The 17,125-nt window shown below is 51.6% G+C and overlaps 1 protein-coding gene across 1 annotated transcript in view; it reads left to right on the top strand.

Annotated features, from left to right (window-relative positions):
• Window positions 1-10,420: 10,420 nt before the first annotated feature.
• ADGB (androglobin) overlaps window positions 10,421-17,125 on the top strand; it is a 443,164-nt gene continuing 436,459 nt past the window's right edge. Inside the window, exon 1 of the mRNA XM_073672692.1 lies at window positions 10,421-10,590. Within this exon, the coding sequence (XP_073528793.1) occupies window positions 10,517-10,590 (74 nt within the window). The 5' untranslated portion in view covers window positions 10,421-10,516. The remainder of the gene's footprint in view (window positions 10,591-17,125) is intronic.

Genomic DNA, 17,125 nt, shown 5'->3' on the forward strand with positions numbered 1-17,125 from the left:
GAGCATCATAGGCGGTTAAAAAAAATATATATAGTTCCTATCTAACCCTGTCATGCCCCATGTAGTAGCTCCCACCCAAAATGGACAGGTAGTACTGATCCTTGTAGTTGTAGTAGTGGGGAAGGACGTAGCCTTCTCCTCTCCCCCAAGTAAAATTCCAGTTATTGTTAAGAACTCCGTGTCCTCTGAATTTATTGCTGCCTTTGTCACAGAAGAGAAATGCCTGGAGACAGCCACGATCGGATGGTTTGAAGTAAGTGAAGAATGTCACATACCCAGCCGCACATCAGAGGGAGGACTACAACTCGCCCACGACTACCTTGCTGGGGCACCTTACATAGTAACACCCAAAAAGTCCTTCCCAACGCATTTCTACATCAGTAATGAGGAGTCAACAGGGGAGTGTATTTGCGGGTGGCAGAGGTACAGGGGCCTGTAGTGACCGGTATCCCATTAGCAAGCATGCAGAATGCTGTACCACCTGTAAGGCAAGGTGGGGACCTGTAGTGACCAGGCCAGGAGGACAAATCCCATTGCTGCAAGAATCCCTCCCATTCAGTGCATCTGAAATCAAATCCATGGGTGAAGGAATGGCCTCAGTCCCCATGTCTTTTTTCAATCCACTCATCGCTGGAGCGTAGCCAAGGCAATGAGGACGCCATCGACATCACAGCCCACATCCCGGCATTACGTATAAGCCAATTACAACCCTAAATTGTTTCTGGAGTTAATGGAAAACCTGTCAGTAGTGTTATCAGACTGTTGTGTTCAGCTTGCTTTGTTCACGCCAAACTATTACATTGAGGCTGAGTTCACACGATGCGTTTTTCATGCGTTTCCGCTGCGTTTTTGCAGTTGCGTAAACGCCGCGGAAAAGCATGAAAAACGCATGGTAGAAGGGCAGCAATGTTCCCCAATGGAAATCCGCATGTGCTGTGCCCATGATGCGGATTTTTCTGCAGCGTAAACGCTGCGGTCAAAAATCCGCAGCATGTCAATTAATTTTGCGGAAACGCTGCTCTTTTGCCGCCATTGACTTGCATTAGACCGCATGGAATCCGCATCACTGTATATGTTGATGCGCTTTTCATGCAGTCTAATGTGCGGATGGTACCCGGGTGTGGATGAGAGGACTCTCATCCAGACCCAGGTACCATTAAAAAAAAAAGAATAAAATAAAAAATATATATATTCTCACCTTCTGACGGCCCGCGCTGCGTCCTGCCGGCTTCCCGCGCACTTCGCGGTTGAATGAAGGACCTTTGCTGACGTCAGAGTCATGTGACGGGTCACGTGACGCTGACGTCGGAAGGTCCTACAGTCTTCACTGACGGCAGCCGGGACGATGAAGCAGGACACCGGGGGCCATCAGAGGGTAAAGTATAGATTTTTTATTTTTTGACATTCACACACTATATAAATCCATGCCGGCTGCATGGATTTATATAGTGTGAAGTTGACAAGCACTTTCCAAGTGATGCTAAAATCGCTTGGGAAACGCTTGTCAACCCGCATGCGGAAATGAAAGTGAAGAACGCTTCATTTCCGCATGTCCCTGGCAGGAAACCGCATGTACAATCTGCATGTACAATCCGCATGTACAATCCGCATGTACAATCCGCATGCGTTTTTTCCTGCCAGAGAGATGCAGAAACGCTCAGGAAAAAATCCTGAGCATTTCTGCATCGTGTGCACATACCCTTAGGCTGTGATCAGCGTATAGTCCATACTTTCATGGACAGCCTTTTATTCTATAGTCACAACTTGTTTAGACAGGTCTAAAATCCGCTTCAGTAGTTTTCCTTTTCTATTTTTTGAAAAGAGTTGATTCATCTCATAACAACCAATTACAATGAGGCTTTCATTTCACCAGAGCAGTTTGAGAAATTAAAGCTGAGCTCTGATTGGTTGCTATAGCTATCAATTATGTAAATTAGATATTTTTTGTTAACCGAGGCCTGTTGTGTATCATTTCCTCTCTCTGCATAGTCTCAGCCTGTATTCTTTGACTTGTCTGTCTCTGATCCTGTCTTTCCAGCTCTTCCCTCTCTATAGAGTTTTATAAGCACCAACTGTCTTCATATGTCTCATACCCCTGTGAGCTGGGTGAATTGTGAATAAATTATCCAGGAGGAGAAAGAAGCAGAGTTCTCTGTGTTGGCTACTGTTTAAGGTGATATCCACATGCAACAATGTTTTGTTTTTAATATATGACAATAAAAATCAGTTCCATTCATCAAAAGGTGGCATGCACGTGTATAGAAACCATGGGTACAGGTCCTATGTATTTCTGTGGTTGGATTGTAATCCTACCATAATGTTACTATTACCAGACCACTCTGTTTGAATCTATTGTGGTTCTACTAAACCAACCTAAGATCATTACAAAACTCTCAAGATTGCCACCTGGACTAATCCTAAAAATACCTAACTATTTAATCTGAGAAAATGGTAAGGTTTACTTAGTTCCACATTGCTGTACCTTATTTAATACAAATGGTATCCTTGCATGTGCTTTCAATCTACATCACAAAAAAACCCTTACACTTTTTTTGGAATGCACAAAACCTTACTGACTTTAAAAAAAAACATTATAGGGAAGTATGGGTTCTACTTGGTACCCAATCCTAGGTCCCACTGATCAAAATTACAACATAAATCAGAGGCGAATCCAGGTTTTCCTGCGCCAGGGGCACAATTTGAGTTCGGTGCCCCCTCCTATACACAGTATAAGTGGTTTTAGTAGTCTTCATGTGACCACGCATATGCAATTTGCATTCTTACAGTCTCATGCCAACTAGCTTCTCCTCCTAATTATCTCAAAGTTCAGTGAAGCACTTCAGCCACTGCTCATTGAGAGAAGCTAGTTGGCACGTGATCGTAAGTATGAAAATTGCATATAAGCGGTCATGTGATGAGCACTAAAATTGGCAAACAGAGCCAAATCCTGATGGTAAGTATATTACATGTTGTTAGGATTTGGTACGCAATAGTGTTTAATTTTATAATTAATACTCCTAACAGAAATGCATATGTAGTAACTAGTGACTGACCTGCCCCTGTTCGCCAGGCTACCTCTGCAGCCGTGACACTTGCAGGCACGGCGACAATGAATGAAACCCCGAGCATGCCAAAATACTCCGCAAGCACCCAAGCGTGCTAGCCGAAAGAGTTAATGAGGCATACTCGCTCATCACTAGCAGTAACCCTTAACTTATCGGACAGCGCAATACTTTATTAATATAGCAATGCATCATGTTATCTGACAAGTTAATGGATAGTTACACGTGTGCAGGATCAGAACCAATAACAGCACATAAATTCATCACATGAACCACCATCAGTACAGGAATACATCACCATAACCACCAACTGTACACGAATACATCACCTGTATGACCATCAGTATAAGAATACATCAACAGAACCACTATCAGTACTTGAATACAGCACCATAATCACCAACATTAAATGACTATATCACCAGAATCATCATCAGTACATGACTACATCACTGGAAGCACCATCAGTACAGAAATACATCACCAGAAACACAACTATCTCAAGTACAGGAATACATCAACAGAATCCCCATCAGTACATGAATAGATGACATTGATGAGAATTGTCAGAAGTACTTGAATACATCAACAAGCTTAGTGCAATGTCAGGTCAGCCCCATATACAGTTGGATCATATGAACCTACAACTCTCAGTATGTCCTTAACAACTCTCAGTATCTCTTTACATTTGTTAACAGAAATCATCAGACTGGTACAGGAACCACAATACAGATGAGACATAGTCATATCACAAATAAACATTTTTTCTGATTGGAGTCGTTCTGTTTCTTTTCTTCTCCATTTTGTCCAGATGCCATGAAGACTTTTCACATCCACAACTCATCTCTGGAGGCATTCGTCTTATCTGTTCTTCTGAAGCAGACCCCGACATGCTGCCCTTAAAAATAACAATGTGTTTAAAATGTGACTCAATAAAGATATCTGCCCTATGCTGTGCACCTGAATAAATAATTACCCCTCAATGTGCTCCCTGCACAAAATATGACCCTCATACTGTCCCTCTTAGGGTATGTGCACACGATCCTTAAAGGCAGCGCTTTGAACGCAGCATACTTGTGTTGCGTCCAAAGCGCTGCACGCAGGTGAATCCGCATGTGTTCATTGAACCATGCGGATTCACCGCATCCTATACATTGCACTGATAGAATAGAAATTAACATGCTGCGGTCTGTGAAGAGGCGCCGCATGTCCGTCTCCACCGGTGAGCCGCAGGAGCATGGAGATGCATAGTGGGCATGGGAGAAATCCCATCCACTATGCTCTAACATCTGGCCGCTGCGCATTGCACGCAGCTCAGTTGCGCTGCGTCCAATCCACAGCGTTTACTGACCGTGTGCACATACCCTTATGGTACAAGCATTCCACATAGCCCTTTCCCATAAAATATTGTCACCACAATGTCCACCCTTATGAACTACAGCCACTGTCACTGTCACTTTTATTAGCTACAACCACCACTCTACCTATCTTAAGGGACTCCCACCACAATGCCCCCTTTCCATACTGGGCCCCCTCTTCACACTCTCCTTTCACACTATGTCACCTTTATACTGCCCAGTCTCTATACTGTGCCCCATTCTCACACTCCCACCCCACTCACGCACCTACTTATACTGCCCCCTCTGTATACTGCCCTCCCTACACTACCCAGTTTCTATACTGTGATCTCCTCACACTCCTACCCCCTCCTTAGCCCTCATTTTGTCATCTCAGACTTTTCCCTCCTTACTGACCCCCAATTCTTCCCATAACTCTTCGGTATCTTTGGCTCCATGGGAGCAAGTATCCAATCGCCGCCCGTCCTCCCCTGCATCACAGGAGTGTTGCCAGCAGCGTGATCATGTCATCTGATCACACAGCTGATAACACAATGACCCCGGAAGTGCCTGCTGTCAGGGCCTCAGTTGTATTCACAGCTGAAAGACACAATTGCTATTGAGTGCTGGAGCTGGTATTATAAATGTTCTTTTTGCTGGCCGTCAGTTTGACAACCGGCTCGGAGACATATGCCTTTTTGGATACTGCATTTTTCTTTGTATCAAGTTAATGATACATTAGCTTTGTTTTGTTTTTTTCTGTTACTATGCACTTACCCCATAACAGGGGTTGACAGAGACAGTACGGGGCCCCCTCTTATCCCATAGTTTATCATAAAGAACCTAATTCTTGCACAATCCACCAGTAGTTGTGAGGTCTGAAATTTATTATCTCTTATCCTGTAATCTAATTTGCTTTTAAGGCTGCGTGCCCACTATGCGTTTTTCAAGCGTTTCTGACGTGGAATTTCCGTAGCGAAAACGCTTAAAAAACGCTTGCTAATACGTGCCCCATGGTCCCCAATGATAATCCGCATGTGCTGTGCACATGCTGCGGAAATTTCCGCTGCGGATTATCATTGCGGAACAATACGCAGCATGTCCATTAATTTTGCGGACACGCAGCGTAATCGCCGCCATTGACTTGCAATGGACCGCGTGACATCCGCATCACTGCATCTGCACAAGCGGATATCACACGGTTCAATGTGCAGATGGTACCCAGGTCTGGAGAAGAGGAGACTGTCATCCAGACCTGGGTACCATAGTACCTGTAAAAAAAAGAATTTAAAATAAAAAATAAAGATTATACATACCTTCCGATGGCCCCCGGCCTCCTGAGCGATGTGTCCGGTGTGTTCGGCGGCTCGTGGTGGTGTGAGGATCTGACATGACGTCATTGAGTCATGTGACAGGTCACGCGACCGCTGACGTCGGCGGTCGCGTGACCTGTCACATGACTCAATGACGTCATCGCAGGTCCTTCACACCACCACGAGACACCGAGGAGATCGGACGGAGCGAAGAAGGAGATATTGGAAGGTAAGTATAATCTTTATTTTTTATTTTTCACCATTCTTATTCTTTTTTTTTAACTATTACTTGGTCACACTATATAACACCATGCCGGTTGCATGGATTTATATAGTGTGACGAAGTTGTCAAGCACTTTTCCAAGTGATGCTAAAATCGCTTGGAAAAGCGCTTGATAACCCGCATGCAGAAATGCATGCAAAAACCCTTGACAAACGCTTCTACCTGGCAGGAAAAACGCATGTAAAATCCGCATGCATTTTTCCTGCCCGGGAGAAGCGTAAAAAATATGCAGCATTTCTGCATCGTGGGCACATAGCCTAAGATGATAACAGGTCCCCTAACCAATTGGGCCCCTGTGCAAATGCACAAGTTGCGCCAATGGTTTGTCCGCCCCAGCCCAAAAATCAGAGAATAGCTAAATGATTCCTTAAAATATTTTGTTGGATAGCATAAGATCTAGAACATATTTCTGTATTGTCAAAAATAATTAAATAAGACTTAACAATAACTAACATCCAGTGCTGCTGGAAAGTAAATTAATCCTTAGGGAAACCAAGTTGTTTTTCTCTTTGTGGTGAAGAATCTAATTAAAATGCAATAATAAAAACATAAAATATAAAACAGAGGATTGTTTTTCCTGAAGATCCACGAGATTAAAAAGTAATTACAGGACAGAGTGCATCAAGCAAATCATAACCGATGAAGAAAAGAAAGATCAATCACATAAAAGACATCAATAATAACAGATTGTACATGAGCGACAGCCCATAACAAAACAAGAATGGGAATATTGCTGACCAAATTATGCCAACAAGTCTCGAAAACCACTCAATGGCCGACATACAGAGATTATTGTGTGAGGTCACCCAATGGAGATAAAAAATACATTAGAGACAGAAAATTGTCAGGCATAGCAGCTGAATTTAGAACAAGGCCAAGCAACATCTGATGTCTTTGCTGACATACAGTCAATGGCTAAAAATGGAGAACAAAAAAGCTTAAAGAGGTTGCCCACTACTTTTACATTGATGACCTATGCTTAATGTCAGATCGGACGCGGTTCGACACTCGGCACCCCCTGCCGATCAGCTGTCATCGGTGTCAGGGGCCGGAAGTACTTACCTGTGGAGCTGGCCGTCTACTTGTACAACCCCTGGCAAAAATTATGGAATCACTGGGCTCGGAGGATGTTCATTCAGTTGTTTAATGTTGTTGAAAAAAAGCAGATCACAGACATGGCACAAAACTAAAGTAATTTCAAATGGCAACTTTAGGGCTTTAAGAAACACTAAAAGAAATCAAGATTAAAAATGTGGTACTCAGTAAGGGTAATTTTTTTCAGTGAATGGTGTCAGTGAAAACTTCAGCTCGGCACCCAAAGAGAAAGCCCTGATACAGCCCAGCGATGGGAGGATAAAATGTTACGGCTCTCAGAACATGAACACACAAGACTATTTTTTTTTTATACAAATTTCAGAATTTTTTTCACAACTAAAATATCAAAAAGTATCTGTTTGGTATTACTGTGACCAGATTGAGGAGGAGAATCAGGCGGCCGGGTCACGTTACCACAATGAACCCCTAAACGACCAAAAAACCATGGCAGAATTGCACTTTTTTTACAATTTCACCCATTTGGATTTTTTTCCCCTTGTTCAGTACATGACAGAGTGACAGGGATGGTGTCATCCAAAACTACAACTCACCCTGCGAGAAACAAGACCTCACAAGGTTATGGGGACGGGAAATCACCAAACACCACGGCTCCTGGGAGCGGGAAGGGGCTATAGCACGATACACATACTGCACACATGGGCGGCTTATAGGGGCGACATTACATGGTGATAAGTGTCAGAGGGATCGCAGAAGAAAGTGGAGGGACTGAGCCTCCGCCAGAAGAGGGCCCCGGGAGCCTCCACCAGAAGAGGGGCCCTGGAGCCTCCGCCAGAAGAGGGCCCCGGGAGGCTCCGCCAGAAGAGGGGCCCTGGAGCCTCCGCCAGAAGAGGGCCCCGGGAGTCTCCGCCAGAAGAGGGCCCCGGGAGTCTCCGCCAGAAGAGGGCCCCTGGAGTCTCCGCCAGAAGAGGGCCCCGGGAGTCTCCGTCAGAAGAGGGCCCCGGGAGCCTCCGTCAGAAGAGGGCCCCGGGAGCCTCCGACAGAAGAGGTGCCCCGGGAGCCTCCGTCAGAAGAGGGCCCCGGGAGCCTACGACAGAAGAGGTGCCCCGGGAGTCTCCGCCAGAAGGAGGCCCCGGGAGTCTCCGCCAGAAGAGGGCCCCGGGAGCCTCCGACAGAAGAGGGCCCCGGGAGCCTCCGCCAGAAGAGGGCCACGGGAGTCTCCGCCAGAAGAGGGCCCCGGGAGCCTCCGTCAGAAGAGGGCCCCGGGAGCCTCCGACAGAAGAGGTGCCCCGGGAGCCTCCGACAGAGGAGGGGCCCCGGGAGCCTCCGCCAGAAGAGGGGACCCGGGAGCCTCCGCCAGAAAAGGGGCCCCGGGAGCCTCCGTCAGAAAAGGGGCCCCGGGAGCCTCCGCTAGAAGAGGGGCCCAGGGAGCCTCTGCCAGAAGAGGGCCCCGGGAGCCTCCGCCAGAAGAGAGCCCCGGGAGCCTCCGCTAGAAGAGAGCCCCGGGAGCCTCCGCCAGAAGAGGGCCCCGGGAGCCTCCGCCAGAAGAGAGTCCCGGGAGCCTCCGTCAGAAGAGGTGCCCCAGGAGCCTCCGACAGAAGAGGTGACAGAGGAGGGGCCCCGGGATCCTCCGCCAGAAGAGGGGACCCGGGAGCCTCTGCCAGAAAAGGGGCCCCGGGAGCCTCCGCCAGAAGAGGGGCCCCGGGAGCCTCCTCCAGAAGAGAGCCCCGGGAGCCTCCGCCAGAAGAGGGGCCCTGGAAGCCTCAGACAGAAGAGGCGCCCCGGGAGCCTCCGATAGAAGAGGGGCCCTGGGAGCCTCCGCCAAAAATGGGGCCCCGGGAGCCTCCGACAGAAGAGGGCCCCGGGAACCTCCGCCAGAAGAGGGGCCCCGTGAGCCTCTGACAGAAAAGGGGCCCCAGGAGCCTCCGACAAAAGAGGGGCCCCGGGAGCCTCCGCCAGAAGAGGGGGCCCGGGAGCCTCCGCCAGAAGAGGGCCCCGGGAGTCTCCGCCAGAAGAGGGCCCCGGGAGCCTCCGTCAGAAGAGGGCCCCGGGAGCCTCCGACAGAAGAGGTGCCCCGGGAGCCTCCGTCAGAAGAGGGCCCCTGGAGCCTACGACAGAAGAGGTGCCCCGGGAGCCTCCGTCAGAAGAGGGCCCCGGGAGCCTCCGCCAGAAGAGAGCCCCGGGAGTCTCCGCCAGAAGGAGGCCCCGGGAGTCTCCGCCAGAAGAGGGCCCCGGGAGCCTCCGACAGAAGAGGGCCCCGGGAGCCTCCGCCAGAAGAGGGCCCCGGGAGCCTCCGCCAGAAGAGGGCCCCGGGAGCCTCCGACAGAAGAGGTGCCCCGGGAGCCTCCGGCAGAGGAGGGGCCCCAGGAGCCTCCGCCAGAAGAGGGGACCCGGGAGCCTCCGCCAGAAAAGGGGCCCCGGGAGCCTCCGTCAGAAAAGGGGCCCAGGGAGCCTCTTCCAGAAGAGGGGCCCAGGGAGCCTCCGCCAGAAGAGAGCCCCGGGAGCCTCCGCCAGAAGAGGGCCCCGGGAGCCTCCGCTAGAAGAGAGCCCCGGGAGCCTCCGCCAGAAGAGAGTCCCGGGAGCCTCCGTCAGAAGAGGTGCCCCGGGAGCCTCCGACAGAAGAGGTGACAGAGGAGGGGCCCCGGGAGCCTCCGCCAGAAGAGGGGACCCGGGAGCCTCTGCCAGAAAAGGGGCCCCGGGAGCCTCCGCCAGAAGAGGGGCCCCGGTAGCCTCCTCCAGAAGAGAGCCCCGGGAGCCTCCTCCAGAAGAGGGGCCCCGGGAGCCTACGACAGAAAAGGGGCCCCGGGAGCCTCCGACAAAAGAGGGGCCCCGGGAGCCTCCGCCAGAAGAGGGCCCCGGGAGCCTTCGACAAAAGAGGGGCCCCGGGAGCCTCCGCCAGAATAGGGGCCCCGGGAGCCTTCGACAAAAGAGGGGCCCCGGGAGCCTCCGCCAGAATAGGGGCCCCGGGAGCCTCCACCTGAAGAGACGCCCCGGGAGCCTCCAACAGAAGAGGGGCCCCGGGAGCCTCCGACAAAAGAGGGGCCCCGGGAGCCTCCGACAAAAGAGGGGCCCCGGGAGCCTCCGACAAAAGAGGGGCCCCGGGAGCCTCCGCCAGAAGAGGGCCCCGGGAGCCTCCGACAGAAGAGGGGCACCGGGAGCCTCCGACAAAAGAGGGGCCCCGGGAGCCTTCGACAAAAGAGGGGCCCCGGGAGCCTCCGCCAGAATAGGGGCCCCGGGAGCCTCCACCTGAAGAGACGCCCCGGGAGCCTCCGACAGAAGAGGGGCCCCGGGAGCCTCCGACAAAAGAGAGCCCCGGAACAGAGACTGCGGTACAGAGAACAGAGAAGAGGCCGGGATTAGTGCGCGCGCACCCGCTCCACTGACGCGCAGCCCTCGTCTCCTAGCAACCAAGAGACGCGGCGCTCCCAGCACAGTCCGTAGTGCGCACAGTGGTCCGGAGCCGCCACCATGTCCTCTAAACAAGCTAAGAAGAAGGAGCCTGGGCATCGCCTGAGCTCGGCAATGGGGCACACGCCCAGAGAGTGAGTGTGGGTCCGGCGGGCAGAGGGTGGGCGCCGCTCTGCTGAGAGTCATGCGGCTCTGGTAGGCACTGGCACTGCACTATATTATGTATGGGCTGTGTCCTACTCATTGAGAAGAACTACCATAGGCTATGTGCCCACGATGCAGAAATGCTGCAGATTTTTTCTGCATCTCCCTGGCAGGAAAAACGCATGTGGATTGTACATGCGGATTGTACATGCGTTTTTCCTGCCAGGGACATGCAGATGTGAAGCGTTCTTCACATGCATTTCCGCATGCGGGTTGACAAGCGCTTTTCTAAGCGATTTTAGGCTATGTGCCCACGATGCAGAAATGAAGCAGAAAATTTCTGCAGCATTTCTGCATCTCCCTGGCAGAAAAAAACGCATGCAGATTGTACATGCGTTTTTCCTGCAGAATACATGCGGATCCACATGCGGGTTCACATGCGTTTCCGCATGCAGATTGACAAGCACTTTCCAGGCGATAGCATCACTTGGAAAGTGCTTGACAACTAGGTCACACTGTATAAATCCATGCAAACGGCATGGATTTATACAGTGTGAACCGTAAAAATTAAAACAAATAAAGCTATACTCACCCCCGAGGCCCCGGCGTGGCTGCAGCGCTGCTTCCTGGCTGGTTCCCGGCTGCCGGCATATCGCGAGACAGAGCGGTGAAGGGCCTGCGGTCACATGACTGTGACGTCACCGAAGGTCCTTCAGCGCTGCTGGCATTCAGAGAGAAGACGCCGGACAGGTGAGTATAAACTTTATTTGTTATTTTATTCTTTTTTTACAGGTACAATGGTACCCAGGTCTGGATGAGAGTCTCCTCTCCTCCAGAACTGGGTACCATCCGCACATAGAGACGCATAGAAGCCGCTTGTAAAAATGTACAGTCGCGGTTTCTGTGCGTCTCAATGCAAGTCAATGGCGGGAGTTCCGCTGCGCTTCCGCAAAATTAAATGACATGCTGCGGATTTTTGTACGCAGCATAAACGCTGCGGAAAAATCCGCAGCATGTGCATAGAACATGCGGAATCCCCTTGGGGACCATGGGGTGTGGATTACCTAGCGTTTCACAAGCGTTTCCGCTGCGGAAATTCCGCAGCATAAACGCTTGAAAAACGCTATGTGGGCACACAGCCTCATGCTGCGTACAAAAATCCGCAGCATGTCATTTAATTTTGCGGAAGCGCAGCGGAACTCCCGCCATTGACTTGCATTGAGACGCACAGAAACCGCGACTGTACATTTTTACAAGCGGCTTCAATGCGTCTCTATGTGCGGATGGTACCCAGTTCTGGAGGAGAGGAGACTCTCATCCAGACCTGGGTACCATTGTACCTGTAAAAAAAGAATAAAATAACAAATAAAGTTTATACTCACCTGTCCGGCGTCTTCTCTCTAAATGCCAGCAGCGCTGAAGGACCTTCGGTGACGTCACAGTCATGTGACCGCAGGCCCTTCACCGCTCTGTCTCGCGATATGCCGGCAGCCGGGAACCAGCCAGGAAGCAGCGCTGCAGCCACGCCGGGGCCTCGGGGGTGAGTATAGCTTTATTTGTTTTAATTTTTACGGTTCACACTGTATAAATCCATGCTGTTTGCATGGATTTATACAGTGTGACCTAGTTGTCAAGCACTTTCCAAGTGATGCTATCGCCTGGAAAGTGCTTGTCAATCTGCATGCGGAAACGCATGTGAACCCGCATGTGGATCCGCATGTATTCTGCAGGAAAACCGCATGCACAATCTGCATGCGTTTTTTTCTGCCAGGGAGATGCAGAAATGCTGCAGAAATTTTCTGCTTCATTTCTGCATCGTGGGCACATAGCCTTAGCATCACTTGGAAAGTGCTTGTCAATTTGGTCACACTATATAAATCCATGCAACCGGCATGGATTCATATAGTGTGACCAAGTAATAGTTAAAAAAAAGAATAAAAATGGTAAAAAATTAAAAAATAAACATTATACTCACCTTCTGATGGCGTCCGGTCTCCTTATCTGGTGCGTCCGGTCCTCCCAGTGTCTCGCGATTGTGTAAAAGGACCTGCGGTGACGTCATTTAGCCATGTGACAGGTCATGCGACCGCCGACGTCAGAGGTTGCGTGACCTGTCACATGACTAAATGACGTCATGGAAGGTCCTTTTACACCATCGCGAACCACCGCGGAGCCAGGACGCATCGGAGAGAAGACCAGGGGCCATCAGAAGGTGAGTATAATGTTTATTTTTTTATTTTAAATTCTTTTTTTTAACAGGTTCTATGGTACAGTCTCCTCTTCTCCAGACCCGGGTACCATCTGCACCTTGAATCACTTAATATCCGTATGTACACATGTGCTCATGCGGATATTATGCGATTCAATGCAAGTCAATGGCGGCAATTATGCCGCGTTTCAGCAAAAATAATGGACATGCTGCGAATTTTTCCGCAATGATAATCCGCAGCGGAAATTTCCGCAGCATGTGCACAGCACATGCAGATTATCATTGGGGACCATGGGGCACGTATTACCAAGTGTTTTTTAAGCGTTTTCGCTTTGGAAATTCCACGGCAAAAACGCTTGAAAAACGCATAGTGGGCACGCAGCCTAAGGAGTATCTGGCTCCTGTGTGGCAAAGGTGTTATGTGACCCTGGTGTCTAATAGTCTAATAGTGCGCTAGACTGACTACCCCAGCACTGAGCTACACTGACTATCCCAGCACTGAGCTACACTGACTACCCCCAGCACTGAGCTACACTGACTATCCCAGCACTGAGCTACACTGACTACCCCCAGCACTGAGCTACACTGACTACCCCCAGCACTGAGCTACACTGACTACCCCCAGCACTGACCTACACTGACTACCCCCAGCACTGAGCTACACTGACTACCCCCAGCACTGAGCTACACTGACTACCCCCAGCACTGAGCTACACCGACTACCCCCAGCACTGACCTACACTGACTACCGCCAGCACTGACCTACACTGACTACCCCCAGCACTGACCTACACTGACTACCGCCAGCACTGACCTACACTGACTACCCCCAGCACTGAGCTACACTGACTACCCCCAGCACTGAGCTACACTGACTACCCCCAGCACTGAGCTAAACTGACTAACCCAGCACTGAGCTACACTGACTACCCCCAGCACTGAGCTACACTGACTACCCCCAGCACTGAGCTACACTGACTACCCCCAGCACTGAGCTACACTGACTACCCCCAGCACTGAGCTACACTGACTACCCCCAGCACTGAGCTACACTGACGACCCCCAGCACTGACCTACACTGACTACCCCAGCACTGAGCTACACTGACTAACCCAGCACTGAGCTACACTGACTACCCCAGCACTGAGCTACACTGACTAACCCAGTACTGAGCTACACTGACTACCCCCAGCACTGAGCTACACTGACTACCCCCAGCACTGAGCTAAACTGACTAACCCAGCACTGACCTACACTGACTACCCCCAGCACTGAGCTACACTGACTAACCCAGCACTGAGCTACACAGACTACCCCCAGCACTGAGCTACACTGACTAACCCAGCACTGAGCTACACTGACTAACCCAGCACTGAGCTACACTGACTACCCCCAGCACTGAGCTACACTGACTACCTCCAGCACTGAGCTACACCGACTACCCCAGCACTGAGCTACACTGACTACCCCCAGCACTGAGCTACACTGACTACCCCCAGCACTGAGCTACACTGACTACCCCCAGCACTGAGCTACACTGACTACCCCCAGCACTGAGCTAAACTGACTAACCCAGCACTGAGCTACACTGACTACCCCCAGCACTGAGCTACACTGACTAACCCAGCACTGAGCTACACTGACTACCCCCAGCACTGAGCTACACTGACTAACCCAGCACTGAGCTACACTGACTAACCCAGCACTGAGCTACACTGACTACCCCCAGCACTGAGCTGCACTGACTACCGAGGGCGCTGAGCTGCACTGACTACCGCTGGTGCTGAGCTGCACTGACTACCCCTGGCACTGAGCTCTACTGACTACCGCAGGCGCTGAGCTGCACTAACTACCGCTGGTACTGAGCTACACTGACTACCGCTGGTGCTGAGCTACACTGATTACCCCCAGCACTGAGCTACACAGACTAACCCAGCACTGAGCTACACTGACTAACCCAGCACTGAGCTACACTGACTACCCCTTGCACTGAACTACACTGACTACCCTAGCACTGAGCTACACTGACTACACCCAGCACTGAGCTACACTGACTACATACAGTACTGAGCTACACTGACTAACCCAGCATTGAGCTACACTGACTACCTCAGCACTGATCGATACTGACTACCCCGGTGCTGAGCTACATTGACTACCCCGGCGCTGAGCTACACTTACTAACCAGGCACTGTGCTACACTGACTATCCCTGATGCTGAGCTACACTGACTACCTCGGCGCTGAGCTACACTGACTACCTCGGCGCTGAGCTACACTGACTACCCCGGCGCTGAGCTACACTTACTACCCAGGCACTGAGCTACAGTGACTACCTCGGCGCTTAGCTACACTGACTACCCCGGCGCTTAGCTACACTGACTACCCCTGACTCTGAGCTACAATGACTACCCCGGCACTGAGCTACACTGACTACCGCGGGCGCTGAGCTGCACTGACTACCGCTGGTGCTGAGCTGCACTGACTACCCTTGGCACTGAGCTATACTGACTACCGTAGGCGCTGAGCTGCACTGACTACCGCTGGTGCTGAGCTACACTGACTACCGCTGGTGCTGAGCTACACCGACTACCCCTGGCACTGAGCTATATTGACTACCGTGGCGCTGAGCTGCGCTGACTAACCCAGCACTGAGCTACACTGACTACCCCCAGCACTGAGCTGCACTGACTACCGAGGGCGCTGAGCTGCACTGACTACCGCTGGTGCTGAGCTGCACTGACTACCCCTGGCACTGAGCTCTACTGACTACCTCAGGCGCTGAGCTGCACTGACTACCGCTGGTGCTGAGCTACACTGACTACCGCTGGTGCTGAGCTACACTGATTACCCCCAGCACTGAGCTACACAGACTAACCCAGCACTGAGCTACACTGACTACCCCTTGCACTGAACTACACTGACTACCCTAGCACTGAGCTACACTGACTACACCCAGCACTGAGCTACACTGACTACATACAGCACTGAGCTACACTGACTAACCCAGCATTGAGCTACACTGACCACCTCAGCACTGATCGATACTGACTACCCCGGTGCTGAGCTACATTGACTACCCCGGCGCTGAGCTACACTTACTAACCCGGCACTGTGCTACACTGACTATCCCTGATGCTGAGCTACACTGACTACCTCGGCGCTGAGCTACACTGACTACCTCGGTGCTGAGCTACACTGACTACCCCGGCGCTGAGCTACTCTTACTACCCAGGCACTGAGCTACAGTGACTACCTCGGCGCTTAGCTACACTGACTACCCCGGCGCTTAGCTACACTGACTACTGCGGGTGCTGATCTGCACTGACTACCGCTGGTGCTGAGCTGCACTGACTACCCTTGGCACTGAGCTATACTGACTACCGTAGGCGCTGAGCTGCACTGACTACCGCTGGTGCTGAGCTACACTGACTACCGCTGGTGCTGAGCTACACCGACTACCCCTGAGTCTGAGCTACACTGACTGCCGCTGCTGCTGAGCTGCACTGACTACCCCTGGCACTGAGCTATATTGACTACCGTGGCGCTGAGCTGCGCTGACTACCGCAGGTGCTGAGCTACACTGACTACCTCGGCGCTAAGCTACACTTACTACCCCGGACTCTGAGCTACCTGACTACCCCGACACTGAGCTACACTGACCACCGCTGGTGCTGAGCTACACTGACTACTGCTGGTGCTGAGCTGTACTGACTACCGCAGGTGCTGAGCTACACTGACTACTGCTGACGCTAAGCTACACTGACTACTGCTGGTGCTGAACTGCACTGACTACCCCTGGCACTGAGCTATCCTGACTACCGCGGGCGCTGAGCTGCACTGACTACCGCTGGTGCTGAGCTACACTGACTACCGCTGGTGCTGAGCTACACTGACTTCCCCTGACGCTAAGCTACACTGACTACCTCGGCGCTGAGCTACACTGACTACCCCTGCGCTGAGCTACACTGACTACCCCTGCGCTGAGCTACACTGACTACCCCAGCGCTGAGCTACACTGACTACCCCCAGCGCTGAGCTACACTGATTACCCCTGACATTGAGCTACACTAACTTCCCCAGTGCTGAGCTACACTGACTACCCCTGACTCTGAGCTACACTGACTTCCCCGGCACTGAGCTACACTGATTATAGCTGCTGCTGAGCTGCACTGACTACCCCTGGCACTGAGCTATACTGAGTACCGCGGCGCTGAGCTGCACTGACTACCGCAGGTGCTGAGCTACACTGACTACCGCAGGTGCTGAGCTGCACTGACTACCGCAGGTGCTGAGCTACACTGACTACCCCTGACG

This window comes from Phyllobates terribilis, unplaced genomic scaffold (genome assembly GCF_046119375.1).
Source record: "Phyllobates terribilis strain yellow unplaced genomic scaffold, ASM4611937v1 Scaffold_3__8_contigs__length_932513732, whole genome shotgun sequence".
NCBI lineage: Eukaryota > Metazoa > Chordata > Amphibia > Anura > Dendrobatidae > Phyllobates > Phyllobates terribilis.